The sequence below is a fragment of the Chenopodium album genome, chromosome 2 (genome assembly GCF_948465745.1).
Source record: "Chenopodium album chromosome 2, dcCheAlbu1.1, whole genome shotgun sequence".
Classification (NCBI taxonomy): Eukaryota; Viridiplantae; Streptophyta; class Magnoliopsida; order Caryophyllales; family Amaranthaceae; genus Chenopodium; species Chenopodium album.
Genome location: NC_137835.1, coordinates 23,487,297 through 23,506,696, shown reverse-complemented (window position 1 = coordinate 23,506,696; position 19,400 = coordinate 23,487,297). Strand labels below are relative to the sequence as shown.

Genomic DNA, 19,400 nt, shown 5'->3' with positions numbered 1-19,400 from the left:
TGGGTTTCAAAAAAGTAATAAAAACTCAATAGGGAAGTAGAATCGAGCCAACAGTGCTAGAACTGGTAAAAAAAAAACGCATAATTCTAGCTCGGTATTGGAAGAACGCAGCTCCAGCCAACAGGGACTGTTGCCACAATATAGCCTTGTCGCCTAGAGACAAAATTGTCGCTCAGCGACAGAGCCATATCTTCGGCGACGGGCTCTATTTTCTAGACCCTTGTTCCTACATGCCTCAACAGCTTTCCATACTCTTAAATTTTCAAGTTTTTTGCAGCATTATTTCAATCCTAGTTGTGAAAGATATTCCTCAAATTTCCTACGTGTAAAAAATCCTATGTTTTTTACTCATTACGGATGGTCTTTCCAATAAGATCATTTTTTATGCATATGACAATAATGTTAATCAAAATTACGCACATGAAATTCTTAGAACTTTTTGAGTCTCATCCACTCATTCTAAATCATTGCCAACATAAATTTCAGGAATTAAAATAGAAATCCTCCCCAGTGGAGTCGCCAAAAACTGTAGGGAATATTTCAAGCATTATCCCTAGCTTGAACCCCACTGTGATCATACACTTAAGCATGGTGGAGTCCAAAGGGAAAGAAGCTAGAGCAAAAGAGTCGCTAACAAGTTTTACGAACTTGTAAACCGTTCACAGGGTGAAGGTTACACCCCTTAACGATCCAAGAGATCGTTAACCCCAATAGGTCTGGAACCAAGACTGGAAGTTCGGGGATGAAGGTACAAATCCAATATAAAAGAGAAAGAACCTTGTAATACCCCGTATTTTTATACGTATTTTATTTAATATATATATACATTTTATACGTATTTTATTTAATATATATATATTTTATAAGGGTATTTAAATAATTCTAGCATTTTAATTATGATGTTTTAATTATTTATCCCATGTAAATTGGGAATATTTTACAAAGGAAAGGTTGTCTAATTAATTAATTAATAGAAGTTGGGGTTTAATTTTAAGAAATTATGATTTTTAACAAGTTTTAGTAGGGAAGGGATTAGAAAAATCTAAAGGAGGAAAGTTTAGGGTAAAAGGGGAGATAGAGAAGGGGTATAAATATCCCTCTTATGAGGCAATTCAACGTTGCCCAGAGTGGAGAAAACTCAAGGTAAACTTCTCTCCCTTTTCTCTTTATTTTTCTCTTTCTTTTTTCTCTTTCTCTCTCCTTCCCTTCCCCTCTTGCCGCGCACAGCCACCACCGGCAGCCACCACCACCGGTGGGCCGCCGGCCACCAGCACCAGCCGGCAGCAGCGGCGACCACCGGTAGTGGCGCCGGCCTGCTGTCGGCAGCCATGCTTTTTCGAAAAAAAAAGGGGTTTTTCTTTTTAAAAATCAAATCTTTATTACCCAAAACTAATCTATGCTATAATCTAATTATAAATTATGAGTTTGGAGATTTAATTTTAATGTTTGGTTATTGTGATTGTGTTAATTAATTTTCAGATTTGGTTTTTAATTAAAAAGTCCCAATTTTTGAAACCCTAGGTTCTTGATTCATGATTTATTGAAAGATTATGATGTATTATAGGGTAGGCCTTTGTTTTAAGTGTTTTAAAACTTAATTACAGCAAGTTTTAATTATAATAAAGTGCTGGAATTTTATGTAGAACACTTGATATTATGTTTCTTGAAGAAATTTTAATTACCCATTAATTGGGACTTAATTTATGGTGTTTTAAATATAATTTTAGCTTATTCTAATTAAATTATGAAGGGTTTTAAAATAGTATATATTGCTGGAAATTTGTTTAGAGTGGATATTAATACTCTATTATGGATTTAATGTGTAGGAGACTTTGAAGTAAGCAATTTCTACTAGTCGTGGCAGTTTTAATAACGTACTCAAGGTACGTACGCGTACTTAGCATATTTTGGTGATGTAGAATCATGCTAGGTTTGATTTCAATTAATTACAAGTAGTATCATGCTAAGGTTTATGTATGGAATTGTGAAATTATGATGTTTGTGGTTGAATTGGGAAGCATGAATTATTTGTGATGGTTATAGATTGGAAGATTATATTTTGGGCATGTTGTGTTTGAACCACATTTTTATTTATGGCATGTTAGAAGGCATGATTAATTAAACTACATGTCTAATTATGTTTGGAATATTGAAAAGGAATTTTATTATCGTTCAAATAATTTTTATTGATGCTTTAAGCATAAGGAAGGAGCTATATAAGTGTCTATGTACACAAGGAATAAATTGTATGTTGGTGCCTTTGTGCACTTAAGGTGTTTTTAACACCGAGGGATAGGATTTTTGGCGCATTATGCGTTTAAGGTGTCTTTGACACTGAAATAGAATTAAAAAGGGTTCTACAATAAATAATATGTGGTCACTAATTATTCAAGAATTAAATTGGTATGTTTGTTTGATTAAATAATTATTGTTGATTGACTTATTATGCTTTGAGAGTCATCACCAAGTCTAATAATATGTAAATAACGTAAAGTGAAAGAGATTACGCACCAAAACTCTTGGAACGTATATACCTTGAGTATGAACAATGGGGAGAGTTATGGGGTTTTATATTTAACCATAACTTCTAATGGAGTACAGGACGCTGTATATTCCTTTCTTTTTATTTATTATTATGCGCAGGAATTCCGCCACCTTTGTGTGGTTTTGTCGCTGGCACGGTTAGCTCCCATGCCAGTTAACCTCAAATTTATTTGGGGGAGGTTAGGAGGTGGAAACCAGTTCGATGCGTAAACAATGCAAAATGAATTAATTAGTGTCTAGTCATTGTGTTTTGTTGATTTGGTGTGTGTGCTTGTGAACAGGTGCAATGAGGTAAGTGTGTGTTGATAGGTAAAAGCATGTTAGTGTGGCTAATTTACGCTTATGTACTCAGCTTTGCTGATTGTGTGTGTTTGTGTATTTGGCCATGTCTTTATCTTGGCCCTATGATGACCCATTTTTAATGGAGAGTAGTGGAAACAAGTAGAGATAAACTTTTCAGGTATTGAAGCATGATCATGATGGGGCATGAGTGAAGAGTGAATCCTACTAGTTTTCATTACGTTACAAGGTATTTTATGCTTTATTTATTTATGATATATTTGGTGTGGACTAACACAAAGGTTTGGTTTTGGGAACGGTTTTTGAATAAGGGCCTTTAATGGTTCCAAGTTGTAGTTTGATTTTACTTGACTTGTTCGTTTGGTTTTTAAAACTTTATTTTCGTTTGGTTGACTTTGGGTTGACTTGTTTAATCGGTTTTTAATCTTGAGTCTTCCACTATGTATCTTTGATAATTGCCTTAGTCGTTTTCACGGTGGCGGTAATGTCTTAGTTATTCCTAAATCGTATTTTTAAAAGAGTAGAATGGGTATTTAAAGGAAAGGAATTTCTAGGGTGTTACAAACCTGCCCTAATAATAGGCCTCTACTTTATTCTTCTCGTATTCATGTGCGCTTTCTGACTAACATACAATCAGTAAGATTAACCCTAAACTTGTTTATCTATGTTGGTTGAATATTAATGCAGAAATAAATTTATTATTGGCGATCACTTGAATTATAATCAAATTAACCTAAACAAGATTATTAATTATCTAATTAAGCGTGATTACAAGTACAAATTCCCTTTAAACATGCATAAAAGGTGTGATCAAGCAATAAAAATAAATATAATCAAGCAACATGATAATAATAATAATAATAATAATAATAATAATAATAATAATAATAATAATAATAATAATAATAATAATAATAATAATAATAATAATAATAATTCTCTCGGTTTGGGGCGACTAGGGTCGGGTAGTTTTAGGCTTCATCACCAGCTTCCACGTCAATTTTCCGGCTTCTTCTCCGGCGAAGTGTTAGGTCTCAGGCAAAGGGCGTTTTTGGGTTCTTAGCAGGCAACAACTACGCAATTTTTCGTCGAAATTCAGGCAATTTCGGGGCTTTTTTCTGAGAGGTTGCGCGACCATTTTCAGCGGCTTTTGGGTCTGTTTTGAGGGCTGTTTATGGGCTGGTTTCAGGCTGGTTTTTAGGCAAAATTTTGGTCGATTTTGAGGCAATATTCAAGTTGTTTCTGCTTTATTTTCAATCGTGTTTTTGGGTGCCTTTTTTGAGCATTTTAGTGCATTTTTCAGGCGGCTTTTGGGTCAGTTTTGAGGGCTGTTTGCGGGCTGTTTTTAGGCTCGTTTTCTAGCAAAATTTTGTTCGTTTTTTAGGCATAATTCAGGTTATTACTGCTCGAGTTTTAGGCTGTGTTTTGTGGTAGTTTCGGGTGCAGTTTCGACTGATTTTGGGTGCGATTTATGGTCTGTTTCTGGTGCATTTTCCGGCGTATTTCAGGTCAGTTTTCAGGCGTTTTGGCTCTGGTTTAAGTCTAGTTGTGGACTGTTTTTTCAAGTCAATTTTTGGCCAGTTGTTTTGGTGCGTTTTGGTGGTGTTTTTGGTGTGTTTTGGGTGTAGTTTTCAGGCAGCTTTATAGGGGTTTAATTGGCAGTTTCCAAGTGTCTCTTGGGAGGTTATTTGCAGCCTATGTCGGGAGTCGTTGTGAAGTTTCATTGTCCGTTTGTGGGTCTTAGTGGTTGTCAAGATGGGAGTGGAAATGGCCTTACTCGACGTTCTCTAATCAGGCATCTTAGTGATTGTCATTGTTGTATCGGTGCGCGAGATATCACCCGACATTCTCTTACTTCTAATTTGGTTGTTTATAATGAGGCAGAAGTTACTTTTAGGCGTATGGGGATTTGGTTATGAGGAGTTTGCTATAAAATTCACACGTTACGTTCTAAGGTCGTCATGATAGGGATGAGGATGTGTCACCCCCTGATGAAGGAGATGGTATTGTTCGTTTTGTGCTTCATAATTTCACCAAGCCGCAACCTCCTTCTTCTCCTACTCGAGCTGGTCATGTGGATGGTGAGGTGCGAGATCATAACGGTGGTTTTGATGTGGCTCTCCTTAATTGTTTATTCTCTAAGGGGTTTCGCACTGTTAAGTTTATCCCTCCCAAGTGTCGTTTGGGGTTTTCTCGGGTTCTGAAAGGTGCTCCTGATAAGGTGATCTCTAAGCCCGATGACATTTCTAATTGGGTCTCTTTGTTGGTGTTACCTCTTTGCATCCTTAAAATCTTTCGCCCGCGGAGTAGTCGTGAGTCTCGGTCTTCAGTCAGACGTCGGCATCAGGAAGAGAGTATTTCCCGTGCTATTTGTTCTTGGAGTGTAGCGGGTGGTAATTTGCAGCTTGTGAGGGAAATTTTGGCAGAGGATTCTCCTACTTTGTCGGCGGTTGATGATGAGGACATTGATTTGGAAGAGCGTAATATAAAGCAGTGTCGTAGGTAGATTTGCGATGGCCATTACACTGCTGCAGTTCGGGTTCTTTCTTCTTCAGGCGTTGCTCCTTATAATGACGCCACTCTTGCGGATTTACAGTTCAAGCACCCTTCATCTCCAGCTCCATCCTTGCTTGATATACCTATTGATCACCTTCATCTCGTTACGACTTCTGCTGTTGTTTTGGATCGGATTAAGAGCTTCCCTCGTGGCACATCATGTGGGAGGGATGGTTTGCGTGCTCAACATCTTATGGATTGCTTAAGTGGTGCAGCTGTGGCAGTCTCAGATGAGTTGGTTGACTCTATTACCGGGGTGGTTAATCTCTTTCTAGCTGGAAGATGTCCTATGGAATTAGGAGAGTACACTGCTAGTGCTCCTCTTACGCCACTTGTCAAGCCCGGTGGTGGTATCCGTCCTATTGCTGTGGGTACGGTTTGGCGGCGTCTCGTTTCGAAGGTGGGTGCTGTTATGGTTGGTCAGTCTTTAGGGAGTTACTTTGATGGCTTTCAATTTGGTGTTGGGGTTTCTTCAGGTGGTGAGGCAATTCTTCATGCGGTGAATCGGTTGATTGAGGACCGTGGTTCTGATGTGGGTCTATCTATGTTGTTGGTGGATTTTCAAAATGCCTTCAATCTGGTTGATCGTTCGGTCATGTTAAGTGAGGTACGTCGCCGTTGTCCGGGCATTTCGTGATGGGTTGAATTCTGCTATTCTAATCCAGCCATGTTGTACTATGGGGACCAAACCTTATGGTCATCTCAAGGGGTGCAGCAGGGTGATCCCCTTGGTCCTTTGCTTTTTTCTTTGGTTTTACAACCCCTGGTGTGTAAAATTAGAGAGACTTTTGATGTATGTCTTCAGGCTTGGTATTTAGATGATGGCACGATTATTGGTGACACTTTGGTGGTGGGGCAAGTTCTGCAGTTGATTATGGAGGAAGGACCTCGTTCTGGGTTATGTCTTAACGTGGAAAAAACTGAAGTTTTCTGGCCTACGGAAGACCCTCGAAGCAGGCTAGTGGGTGTCTTTCCGCCTAATATTGCTCAACCTTTGCGTGGTGTTAGGTTGCTTGGAGGTCCCGCTAGTTCCGATTCTGGTTTCAGTGGTGAGCTTGTGATGCAGAGGGTGACCAAGACCATTTACGTTTTGAGGGCTTGGTGTTTATTCTGCAGGTGATGTTCGTCACTATGCTTTTCTTGCTTCTCGGTTGCAGTCTGCTGGGTTGCAGACACAACTTCTTCGGCATGCTGGCATTGTTGGTCTTGGACGAGCCTTTGAGGATGCGTTGTGTCTGTTTAATGGAACAGTGGAGTCTGACATTTTGAGTAATTCTAGTGAGGTTGCTGCCCCTAAACTCATGAAGAAATTGGCAGATATGTATTTCACAAAGATTACCGCTTCTGCAGAATCTGCTTATTCTTTAACTCCTCGACAATCAGCATTATGGAAATTACAGTAGGGTGATCACACCTCTTCTTGGCTTCGGGCGGTTCCTATTTCGGGGTTGGGTCAGACGATGAACGCCAAGACTTATCGCTGTCTGTTGTCTTATCGGTTGGGTGTTCCATTGTTCTCTATCTCGACGTCGTGCTCTGCTTGTTCGAGGGTTTTTGCTGGAGATATTTTTGGTGATCACGCGGTGTCTTGTGCTGGTATTGTGGGTATTAAACATCGGCATAATGTTGTTCGGGATACCCTTGTTGATGTTTGCTATCGTTCTAGGATTTCAGCGAGAAAGGAGGTTGACATTGGGTTAGCCGGAGGGAACGACGAGGCCCTTAGACCTGCGGATGTGTTACTTTATTCATGGGATCGTGGTCGCGATGTCTGTGTTGATTTGACAGGGTCTTCTCCTTTGACACAGTCAGGGCTATCTGACTTTATTCATGGGCGGGTTGTGGCTGATGCTGCTCATCGGAAGCAGGTTAAGTATGAAGCTCGATGTCTGGCGATTGGATATGGTTTCATTCCCTTCTCCTTTTCTTCGCTTGGGGAATTAAAGAAGGAGGTTGTTGCGTTACTGAAGCGGATTCAGAGGTTCTCGACGACGCAAGACATTGGGGCTCGTGCTGCAGCTCATATCTTCACTAGGGTAGGATTTGTTATAGCTAGAGGAGTGGGGGCCCAGATTGTATCTCGGCTTCCCACTAATTTATTGTAGGTTGTATGACTTTTGTTTTTTAGATATAATAATAATAATAACAATAATAATAATAATAATAATAATAATAATAATAATAATAATAATAATAATAATAATAATAATAATAATAATAATAATAATAATAATAATAATAATAATAATAATAATAATAATATCAACGATAAAGCATAATAATAGCAAGATCCTAGGCATGATACTAAGAAGATTAATAACAAACCCTAGCATGTTACTAAACATCAAAGATCAAAACTTTAGCCCTAACATGATACTAACATGCTATTAGGAAAGAAATAGGAAGCATCCTTTTAATCATACTTGATATAAGCAAATCACCTTAAACATGATATTTGGAAGCAATAAAACATCCTAACATGATACTAGGAATCAAAATAACAATCTAAGCATGATTTCTACATCAAAATATCAATTGAACAATTAAAGTACTTACTTGGATGCCTCGTACCTCTTTCTAATAACAAAATACACATGTTAGTAACCTCAAGGAAAATATAAACAAACAATTAAGAAAGTTTAGACTAGATTTGGGACCAAAGTCTCAGAAATCAAACCTTTCACGTTTGGGCGAAGGCAATTTCAAATTATGCTAGGTGTGTCTAGATCTTGTGAATGCGGAATTTTGTGTTTGTAAAAAGGTTGGTTTAGAATAAGAGAGAGAGAGAGAGAGAGAGAATCAAGATTTTCTTGATGAGAGTTGGTGAGCATTGAATGGAGAATTGATGAGTGTGCGATGCTGCAGGCAATTTTCCACACGTTTTCTATTTTTTGATAAAATTAGGCGTAAAAGTCCATACAAGGGGTAAAACTGTAATTTCATTTAAAACACTTCTTTAATTCCAAATAAAACTCATAAAACTCAATTATCAATCCTAATCACATTAGGATTCAAAAGAAATTTCTAGAAGACTATAATCAATTCTAATTGCATTAGGAATGATAATTCATTATAGGCCCTCCTCTAGATCATTAGGCCGCATATAAAGATCAAACCGGGCCCAATTTAGTAATTTGGCCATAACTTCCTCATCATTCGTCGGAATTGGGCTTATAATATATCGTTAGAAAGCTCTTTTCGAGCCCAAGCCAACTACACTATTATTGGACCCTTTTTATGGACCAAACTAAATTGGATTGAATATTTTCATAAAATAGGTTTTCAAAAACAGAGAGAAAGAAGAGAATTTAATTAAAACTAACCGCAACACTAGACTTTCCACACTTTCACTTCATTCGATTATGATTCGACGTGAAAGGTATTCATCACCGGGTTTGGTTTTTGGGGAGACACAAATGGCTGTCTACACACCCAGATGCTCCTTAGGAGGTATTTTCTTGTCTCCTAAGCAGTCCTTCACATTGGTCTTATTCAATTTTCGGGATCTGTTCTTCTCCTTTTGAGATCGATCAAGTAGCCATTGCTTCACATCCAAACACCAAAACAAACTATAAATGGGGGAAAGAGAATATCAACATAGATACGACTAAATGTTCATAAACCCTCCGTCTTTGCCATAAGACCAGGATGGCAAGACCTCATTGGTTAGATATTACCTAATAAAAGTGTTAAAAGGAAACCATCAAAGAGTACACTTCATAAGTTCATCTACACATATTATTTTCACTTTAAGGCACTAGTAGTGAATCTTCCTCTGTTGAAAAAAAAGAAAGAAAAGAGAAAAGTAGTTGAGAAATGGAGTGTTTATTCAATGATCCGCAAAAAAGTTAGGGTGTTGAGGCTTCTTTATCTTCGGCAACTCAATATCCATGTCTCTTGGTCCACTTTTTCTAGCATTTCTCACGAATCTTCTCGCCAATTGTTGTATATTCAGAGATGAAGTTCCGAGTTCACTAATTTGATCGTCGTGATCATCATCATTGTGATAAAATGAAGTCGATTGAGTACAGGAAACAGATAATGACTTGCTCTGGCTGTTGCTTGAACTCGAACTCGAGCTCGGACTATTTTGATCCATCTTTCTCTTGTACTGTCTCCAAGCAGCCTGAATGAAGCAAGCGCCCCATGACCTCCACTGGTGAGAGTAGTAACGAAATGTGTCTTGTAACTTCTTACTATGTAGACGCCTAAATTGATTCGCCACGTATTTAAGGTGTTCGGCTTCTAATGAAAAGGCTTCAACTTCCTCGATGGCCTTGACTGTTCTTGTGGAGGAAGGATAATGAGTTGCATCCGGAAGAAGAGCCCATGCTAGAAGCTCTTCGCCACAAAAATCACCTGGTCTTAATGTGATCGAGTTGAAAAACCCTGACCGCCCTCCATCTGTGGTCGAACTCTCTAGTTTTCCTCGTATGATGAATAACATTTCTGTAACAGGATCTCCCTCGCGAACAGTGTAAGTTCCTGCAGTGTTTAGTGAAGATTTGAGCCGCTCGCATATGGCGTCTAGTAATTGACCATCCATTTGTGCAAAGAAAGGAACCTGCATAAAATTTTTATTTATCAGGAAACTGCAAATTAAATTCAATAGAAATTGTCACAAACCACCTTAAAAAACACTAACTTTGTCACAAACCACCTTATAAATTTTTTTTTTTTAAAACACACCTGATTATAAATTATTCAAATTAGGTGTCTTTTAACAAAAATAAATAAATAACATAAGGTGGTTTGTGACAAATTTTTCTACTTTAGAAAAATTGTGGTGCTAATCCGCAATAACAAAGTGTTAATCAAGCATGTTTATGTAAGAAAATGGAACTTACTCGTCGAATGAGATCTAAGCACAAATGTGTTTGAATATCACGCCGAAGATCTAATGGCAAGGAGCTCAATATTGCTTCTTCATTGACTCCTCGGGTTGCCAGCCACTTGTACTGAACATATCGTCTCACCCTTTGTTGCAAGTGTGGAGGTAGCTGCCGATGTTTCATCCATTCTTCTGTGTCGCGTTTTCTGAGCCTCCATTGCTCGAGCCTTGAAGTGAGAGATTGCAAATAGGTCTACAAGTTGTGTTATCCATTTTCAAAGCATAAGTAGGAATAACCTCAAACCACATACACTCAAGCGCGCACACAAACGAAAAGTTCACCTATTATCTATATAAACAGAAGGCACTCCAAATTTGTTGCATAAATTGTTAATTGAAGCCTGTTAATTCTCAATTTTTTACCATGTTGATTCTTAAAGAAACTTTTTAACTAGCTTATCATACTATAACTTTTTCTCTTAAAAGCCAACTTATAGGCCTTGGAAAGCTCAAAATTTTCCCTTAGGATACAAATCAGCTATTTAGATGTATGTTAAGATTACATTATTGTCACTAGCAAAATTCACCAAAGTGCTTTTAGTTGTCTGTTATAATTGACACTTCCAAGAATAGAATCATTCCTGTTACTTATATTTAGATGTTAAAATTAACCACTATCGTATGCTATATATATTTGAAAAACTATTTTTCGGGTTTTTGTTTGATTTCCTAACCATATGAAATTGCAGTAAATCTTGTAACATTGTTTGTTTTGGGTTGTTGCCTTGTCCTTCTCTGTTTTTGCGTACTACCACAGTACTTAATTTTTCAATGAAAATGGCTAATGATGGTGAACTATATATGATCCTGAATCTATAGATATTTATTTGGAGGAAAAAGACTGATTTTTAAAGAGAGTTCTGATTTAACGTATGTAGTTCAATATATCAGTAATCTAAGATCTAACTCATGTTACTCATTTCAAGGTCTCAGGTCTCAGCCTAACATATTAACATGTTTTCAAATATAACTGAAGGTTAAGGAAACTTTGATCCTAAAGGCTTATTCATATACGTAGGTACTATTTAATCGATCTTATGTAGTTTGTACGGAGTATGTATGTATTAAGAAACTCAAAGAATGACAAGCCACCGAGAATTTTCATTCTATCATGGTATCAATTGCGATAATTTGATTTTGGTTCTCTCAATTACTAGCCACCAACCTTTCCCATAATCGTAAAATAACATGCATATCAAACATTGCATAAATTTTTTACTGGGAAGTTTTTTCTTACCTCCATGTTACCGATTAAGAGAGCAAACAAAATCAGACCCAATATGGCAATGACTATGCAAAACACGGTTTCTAGGATGAATGTGCTTGTTTCCAATTCCTGACCAAACGAGCTGAAAGAAAGGTATTCAATTGTATGTTGTTAAGCAAATGGAAATCATATTATATGAAATGCACATAAAAATTAGAAACCATGTTACTTGCCATAGCATAGAGTTACTTTACCTCAATTGTTGTACTCCAAACCATAAACAATACAAGTACTTGATCTTGAATCTCTCAGAGGCAATGCCTTTTTCCAATGCAACTTCAAATATCCCAAAGTCGAAGATAACATCTTTGCTATCCGGATCACACTTGGAAAATACTTGGGTGTTATTTCTCCAAATGATACGATCATTATCATTTATAATACTACAATCTAAGTATCTCAGCTGGCATTTGATGGGTGATACTTCGTCTCTACAAGCCGATTTCCAACACGATGAGTATCTTTCTATGGACATTAGATACCAAGCTGCCCCAACAACCTACAAGCAAGGTGAAAGAAGCTAAACTCAATCAAATAATAGGTTTTTACTACGTCCGATCCTAAATGATGGTTAGATCGGATCGAGTTACTATATAGCAACATAAACCACACAATAGGGTAAATTATACTTTATACTGATAGTCAAACTTTACACACATATTGATACACAAATTCAACTTTATTTTTATGATTTTTGGACAATTATCACCAACCATTATTGTTATTTTTACTTTCCAACAATTTTTCCTACGTAGTTTGTGGACCAAAGCCTCGATTTCTCATTACTCTGTAAATTACTACTCATAAAATTAGGGAAAAACTTCAATTCCTAAAATAATTAATATGAATAGTAATTTAATTTGAAGTTTTTCCCCAATTTTGTAAGAATTACAATGTAGGAGAATGAGAAATCAGGAGACGAATTGAAGAAAGAAAAAGAGGGAAATATGGTGAGAAGGTAGTCAATGACATGACTTTACACTTCGGTTCAGAGCCAAATATGTGTAAAGTTTTGATGTTTTAAATATAGTAGGTGGTAAATTTCCAAAAAAAAAAAAAAAAAATTGTAGGTGATAATTCCTAAATCAGCAATAAGTGGTAAGTGAAAAAAATTTACTTTTTATATAGTTAAATATTGATAAAAAAAAAAAAAATTAAAAAGTTATATTATAACACTTTATATTAATACCTGTCTAACGTCATATTTTATTATAAAATATGTTTATATTATCTTAATAAAAAATTATAATCGAAGTTAACATATAAATAGTAAAAAGAAAATTCAACGTGTGTTATTCTGAGAGAGAGATTAAACACAATATAACCAACAAAAAAGAAGAAGCGAATGTTAATTAAAATCGATATGATTAAACTCAAGGAGATTGGACAGATTCTTACATGACTAGCTAAGATGTACAATAGCAGGTTGTAAGAAGCTCCACCCCAAGCAGTTTTGGTGACAACTCCAGTAGCTTTGACGATATCAGAACTCAACGTAAAAATCTTATATACCCTCGGAAAATATTGAAAGAAAACAATTAGCTGAAGAGCATTATCTGTACTTCTTGAATTATTTGAGTGCTTAATGGCTGGAATGATGAACCATATCACAATCTGCAAAACTTAATTAGACCCTGCATTAGCAATATACACCTATAAACATTCACAATCTGCAAAATTGATTTAATATTGTCTGCCCATATTCTAAAACAACAATTCTTAAAACACAAAACATGCGTCCTTCAAATTTTAAGACTAAATTGATAAGTTAAAAGGTACGAAGTTAGAAATTACATAAAATCTGAGTGAGTGCAGTAAACATTTATATCACACAAAAGTAAAGTTTAACCCTACCTGTCTCCTCTCGATTTTTTCTCTCTAGAGTTCTTCAAAAAAAAAACGTTTAATAGGCCAAATATAATCAATTTTTTCCGGAAATTTACCTGTTTTCAATACTTTGTTTTTAGTTTCTTTATATTTTGTTATTGAATTTAATAAATCTACACTCTTTGAACTTTAAAGGTAGTAGAGAAAGTAATCATAAAGACATAAACCCTTCCGAACTTATCACCAGATTGAATTGCTGAAAATCTGACATCCACTTCATGTGCGGAGCCTGCTTTCATGTTGATTGTGTTTTTAAAAAAAATGAGGTTTATTATCAGTATGAAAACTCACGTAGTGGGCTTAAGTGTAGTAAGTGCACATATGGTGGGTTTTGTTCTGGTTTTGTTTTTGTTATTTAAGTAGGCAAAATTGGCAGTCTCAGTAGCACCAACTATAGGTTGAGTGCAGAGACCAACACAACCTTAATTGGGTGCACTCCACATCACAAACTATTAAGTTTGCTGCAGAAAATGTCATAAATGATACTTCCTCCGTTTTTATTTTATTGCACCATTAGGACTTTTACACTATTCCCTTAATCTTCTTTGACCATCATTTGTGATTTACTCATTCGGAAAAATGTAGTCATGTGGGATCTAGTTAGATTCGTCTCGAAATATTCTTTTCAAATATCAAATTTTTATAATTTTTACAAAAGTATAATTGAAGATATTAATAGTTAAAAAAATGCATTGACAAGCGTAAAATCACTCATGGTGCAATAAAAAACGAACGGAGGAAGTACTAAAGACCATAAATCCTACTTAAAAAACATATTTTTATTATTTTAATATTTTTAACCAATTTTACCCTGCTTAAAAAATTCTCTCACCTGTATAATTATTACTGTGCTAAGAACATGCCCCCATGATTATAATTCACCCATTATCCCTAAATTAGTAATAAGTAATACTACTCCTTGAATAACACCAAGGTCAACGAGGAAGAAGACGAAGACTAATCCTAAAATCCTAGGCAATCAATTGGCACAAAACATTCTCTAAGTTGAACTTTGGTAAATTATGAAACTCAATTTCTCAGGGAATGACGATTCTTCTAGATAGTTCGTGCCAGAAGTCTACGGGAACCGCAGGCATGGGTTGGGGTTTTATTAATACAAATGGCCAATTTCACGAGGGAGGAGGACACTACTGTAAAGCAAACTCAACGCTTCATGCGGAGGCCCTAGCTTGTCTCATGGCCATTAGATGGGCTAAGACTAAAACATGGGGGAAAATAGTGCTCTTCTCGGACTCTGCGATTCTGGTCAGCATCCTTGATAACCAACAACATCCTGACATCAACATTCTATGGACCATTCGAGATATCAAAAGGGGGGCAAATGGCTTAGATTTTTGTGTGGTTTGGAAGGTGAGCAGAGACCAAGTGCATAGGGCACACTTGATTGCTAATGGGTGTAGAGTTAATTTTTCTAGCTTCGTTACTTAGCTTTCTTGTATCTTGTGTTGTTGTCAAAAAATAAAAAATAAAAAATAAAAATAAAAATAAAAACTCAATTTCTACCTCCATGCCTACACATAAATTTGGTTATTTTTCTTTTTATTCATAATTCTATAAAATTAGTGTATTTTTTGGTGTTATGACGATTTATTGAAATTGATGTGTAGTTTGGATGAATTTGTATAATTTGTGTTGTGAGATTTCGATTTATGACATTGGAAAACTTTATTTTGCCAAACATAATTCATTTGTTGCAATTAATAATGAATTACAAAATATTATAAATTAAAGAAAAGTAATTAGAAAGCACGTGGTAGTTATCATAAAGTAACTAAATAAATTAGGAAAAATTAAAAATTGGTGAAAATTGGTAAAAAAAAAATATTAAAATATTAAAATAAAATAAAAATTACACGTTTCGATCTCATTTATGACATTTTCTGCACTAAACTTAATAGTTTGTGAGTGCACCGATTAAAGTTGTAGTATTCTCTGCACCCAACCTATAGTTGGTGCTATTGAGGCCAATTGCCTTTTAAGTTTAATACAATAAAAGTTGTTTCATAGGTAAAATTTTGTACGGGATCGAGAAATAGGTTAATCCTTCGAGTACAATCAAATGAATCAAATACAAAAAAATCACTACTACAGATCAATAGACCCCCTCGTTGAAAAATGATGTAAATCACAGCGATATGAAATAGGGTATGAATAATGTACGATTCGTAACTCTGCTCAACAGATATTTTTAGTTTCTTTGTAGATGTCATAAGTCTTTTTACTTGTGAACCAATCATTTTACAGGGATTAAAAAAAATAAATAAATAAATAAATCCTTACCACTAAATTGAATGGTCAAATATGTATGTAAATATTCAAATTCCTACCCGTTTTCCAATTTTCGTTTTGAGTCGTTGTTCATTTAAAAAATATCTCTATTAAAAGCCAACCAATACATACCTAGAGCTGACAATCCTGAACTCGACTCGTGACCCGAAATTGACCCAAAAACGTAAACCCGTAATTGACCCGAATACAAAGTTGACCCGACTCGACCCGAAAAATAGTTGACCAGATAACCAAATTTACCCGACCGAATTAATTCGACCCAAAATTGACCCGATATCCGAATCAACCCAACCCAAAATTGACCCGATACCTGAATCAACCTACCCGAAGTGACCCGAAACCCAAAGTGATCCAACTCGATTTTGACCCAAAACGAACCGAACTATACCCAAAATGACCCGATCCAAATTTAACAAATACTCAAAATGAACTAACTGATTTAGGGCTAAATTACTTTACCGGAATAAACACTTATCGAAAATAACTTAAATTAAACCGTACAGTATTGTGTGTATAATGATGTTGAAATGTGTGTGTAATTTATTACGTACTCGTAATTCATATAGAGGTAGTTTTTGTTATTGTTATAATTACTATTACTCTTAGCTTCTTTTAAGTGTTACATTGAATTTTTTTTCCACTATTCACTTTATCTACTTTGAATTTTTCACCTATTAATCAATGTTAGTGAATAGTGATCATCCATATGAAACAATACTATTGGAATTGTCTAATGAATATATTTTATTAATATTCAATTGTTATACTTTATACTTATTGATAGTTATAATATATTATTGGTCAAATTTCTACACCGACACAGACGAATATTGACCTGGCCTAAATAGACACGACTCTAACTCAACCCGACCCAAATTTGACCCGACCCGAATATTCAATTGTTATACTTTATACTTATTGATAGTTATAATATATTATTGGTCAAATTTCTACACCGACACAGACGAATATTGACCTGGCCTAAATAGACACGACTCTAACTCAACCCGACCCAAATTTGACCCGACCCGAACTCAACCTGACCCGAATTTGACCTGACCCAAACTTGACCCGATAATTGGATCCAAAGACTGACCCGACCCGAACTCAATTCGAAGTGTTGACCGATCCAATACCAGACCCAACCCGAATTACCATTTGACCCGAAACTCGAATTAACCCAACCTGACCCAAATATTGATTGACCCAAAATTAACCCGACCGGAACTGACCCGACTCGAACGACCCGTTTTCCAGGTCTACACATACCACAAGCAAGCCTCAACAAGGCAAACAAGAATTCCTTTACAAGACAAAGTGTTAGTGTGTCTTACAAAAGTAGATGAAATGCTTAAAGAGACAAAAATAAATAAATACAAGTAGATTAAATTCTTATAATGGAACCAGCTCTGATATGATGCAAGTAAATGTGATGTTTTTTGGAAACAAATTAAATGTGATGTTTAATTGTTTATTAGGAACTTTACTAATTCTGAAACGTTTGGCAGACAATACATACGTTTCGAAACATATTTCGAAAGTTGTTTTAGAAATCCTTCTGAATTTCTGATACTATGAATTTGTTATCCAACATTTACGTCTTCCACGCTCAATTAAATCATTGTGTGCATTTTTCTCTGTTTTACACAAGCAAAGAAAAATAAAAATACTTTAAAAATTGAGACACAAACAAAGATTGCACGTAATAATGAGTTAATGACACAATGTAGATCTCTATAGTCCTATAGACGAAGCGTTTCTCTGTTTTACAGCATAAAACTGTGGTCAAGGGAGCAGTTAGTAAAAAGTCAACAACAGAACATTTTATACTAGTATTTTTTTTGTCAAATTTTTCTTGCAAATTTTTTGTAAAAAAGCAACAATTAATAAGTTAGCATTGTCGATCACATTTTCGGTCACCCACCCCCTTACCAATTGGCATATTAATTAGCATAGTTTGACATTTAAGTTATATAAATGAATCCCCCGATTCTATATGTTCGTTTCCATATTCATTTCTGTTCAACTTAAATGAAACAAACACTCAAAACACGTAATTAAAAAAATACTAATAAAAAAAAAGTGTACTCCAAAAAGAGGCTAGACCAACCTGTGGAAGAGGCAAAGCAGCAATGAAATCCATGAAAAACCCCGAAGTAACATATCTTCTTGCAATCTCCTTGGCATCCTTCACAAGCTCACCCTTTCCGAAAACTCGTGTACTCGGCGATATAAAAGACGTACGAAACCTCAGAAGAACATGTAACAGATAGAACGCATCAGTGATGGTACGAATAATAGTGACAACACCACCTAGTTCCAAATCCGTTGACATACAAAATGATTCATTATTTGTTTCAACTCCAGCAACGTAGAAGAACAATGGATCAACGAATAGCGCGATGATGCAGGCTACTAGGAAGATACGGTTCCACATTAAGGCTACCTCACTTGAGGGATCCAAGGTCCGTTTCCACCATGTTTTGTTGTCATCGTCTTCGTCGTGATTTCTAATGCTTGTTGTGAAAGGAATGGTGTGTTTGTATGTTGAAGAGGGTGTATCTGATGATTTCATTAGTAAGTCATTTCCATTATTTTCATCAAATCTGCAAAAAAACAAAAATAAATAAATAATTAAATATACTAGTAGTACTAAAATATGAACAATGTATATTGATTTTAATAAGAAATTAATAAATAATTACCTTAATTGCTTGTGCCTTTTGGAATCCATGCTAGATTAATTTGATGATGTGAGTCTAATGTATGGAACATATGTGATATTCTCCCCTGCCTTCAATTTCGTACTCGACTTGTGGATTTTAGATAATAGGAATTTTTCGATCATCCAATTTACGTATGATAAGAAACGAGAAAGTTATGGTATATCATGGCAGATCGAATTTTTTCAAGAATTCTAAAGGCAACAAATTTTTGGAAAAAAAAAAAGAGATGAAACTTAAATGGCTTTGTATTTTGCTTGTCTATTTTATGAGAGGATAAGTGGTAGGAGTATATGGTTGTTGATTATTAGTGTATTTAATTTGCGTAGGCTGACTTTCTTCTTAAAAATCAAAAGCACAAGATTTTTCTAAGTAGATTTGTACGGTTCCAAGTACAAGCAAATAAACAAATTGGTCAGAAATTGAAATTTTAATTTGATATAAATACTACATATTACACTTATGAAGGGAAATGACAAAAGTACAGCTCACAAGGTTGTAGCATCATTTTCTGGACATCAAATAAAGGGTTTAAAATGACGCAGCTACTTTTGTGTGGACGGCGGACCCAATTCACGATAAATTTGTGTCAACTTAAAGCCCACAATTATCTATTATCCCAAATAAAATCTCAAACGCCCAACTGATCGAAAACAAACGCTTATGTAAAGTATCAATTCGGATAATCAAAAAGAATTGGGTTGACCAACACGAATTTGGTCTATTCGGGTCAGATATATTCAGGTTAAGGTTACCCTTTTAAGTTTTAATCCTTCTTGGGTCGAGTTATTTTCAGGTGCTTGTTAGCACTCAGGCTAGTAGAGCTAAGTGAAAGGTCGGATCAATTTCGGGTCAAGGTTATCATGTCCAGTCAAATTTGGGTCGGATCAACTTTAAATCGGATAAATTCGGTTCGGGTTCA

General features: G+C 35.6%; 1 protein-coding gene across 1 annotated transcript; it reads right to left on the bottom strand.

The window, feature by feature from the left end:
- Nucleotides 1–8,974: 8,974 nt before the first annotated feature.
- On the bottom strand, nucleotides 8,975–18,942 carry LOC145597432 (putative cyclic nucleotide-gated ion channel 14). The gene is made up of 7 exons (XM_081653600.1): nucleotides 18,461–18,942; nucleotides 17,866–18,361; nucleotides 12,957–13,172; nucleotides 11,753–12,057; nucleotides 11,529–11,640; nucleotides 10,248–10,484; nucleotides 8,975–9,964 (listed from the first exon to the last, which is right to left on the bottom strand). The coding sequence occupies exons 1-7, from the start codon at nucleotides 18,487–18,489 to the stop codon at nucleotides 9,230–9,232; spliced, it is 2,130 nt and encodes a 709-aa protein (XP_081509726.1). The 5' UTR covers nucleotides 18,490–18,942; the 3' UTR covers nucleotides 8,975–9,229.
- Between the last annotated feature and the right edge of the window lie 458 nt (nucleotides 18,943–19,400).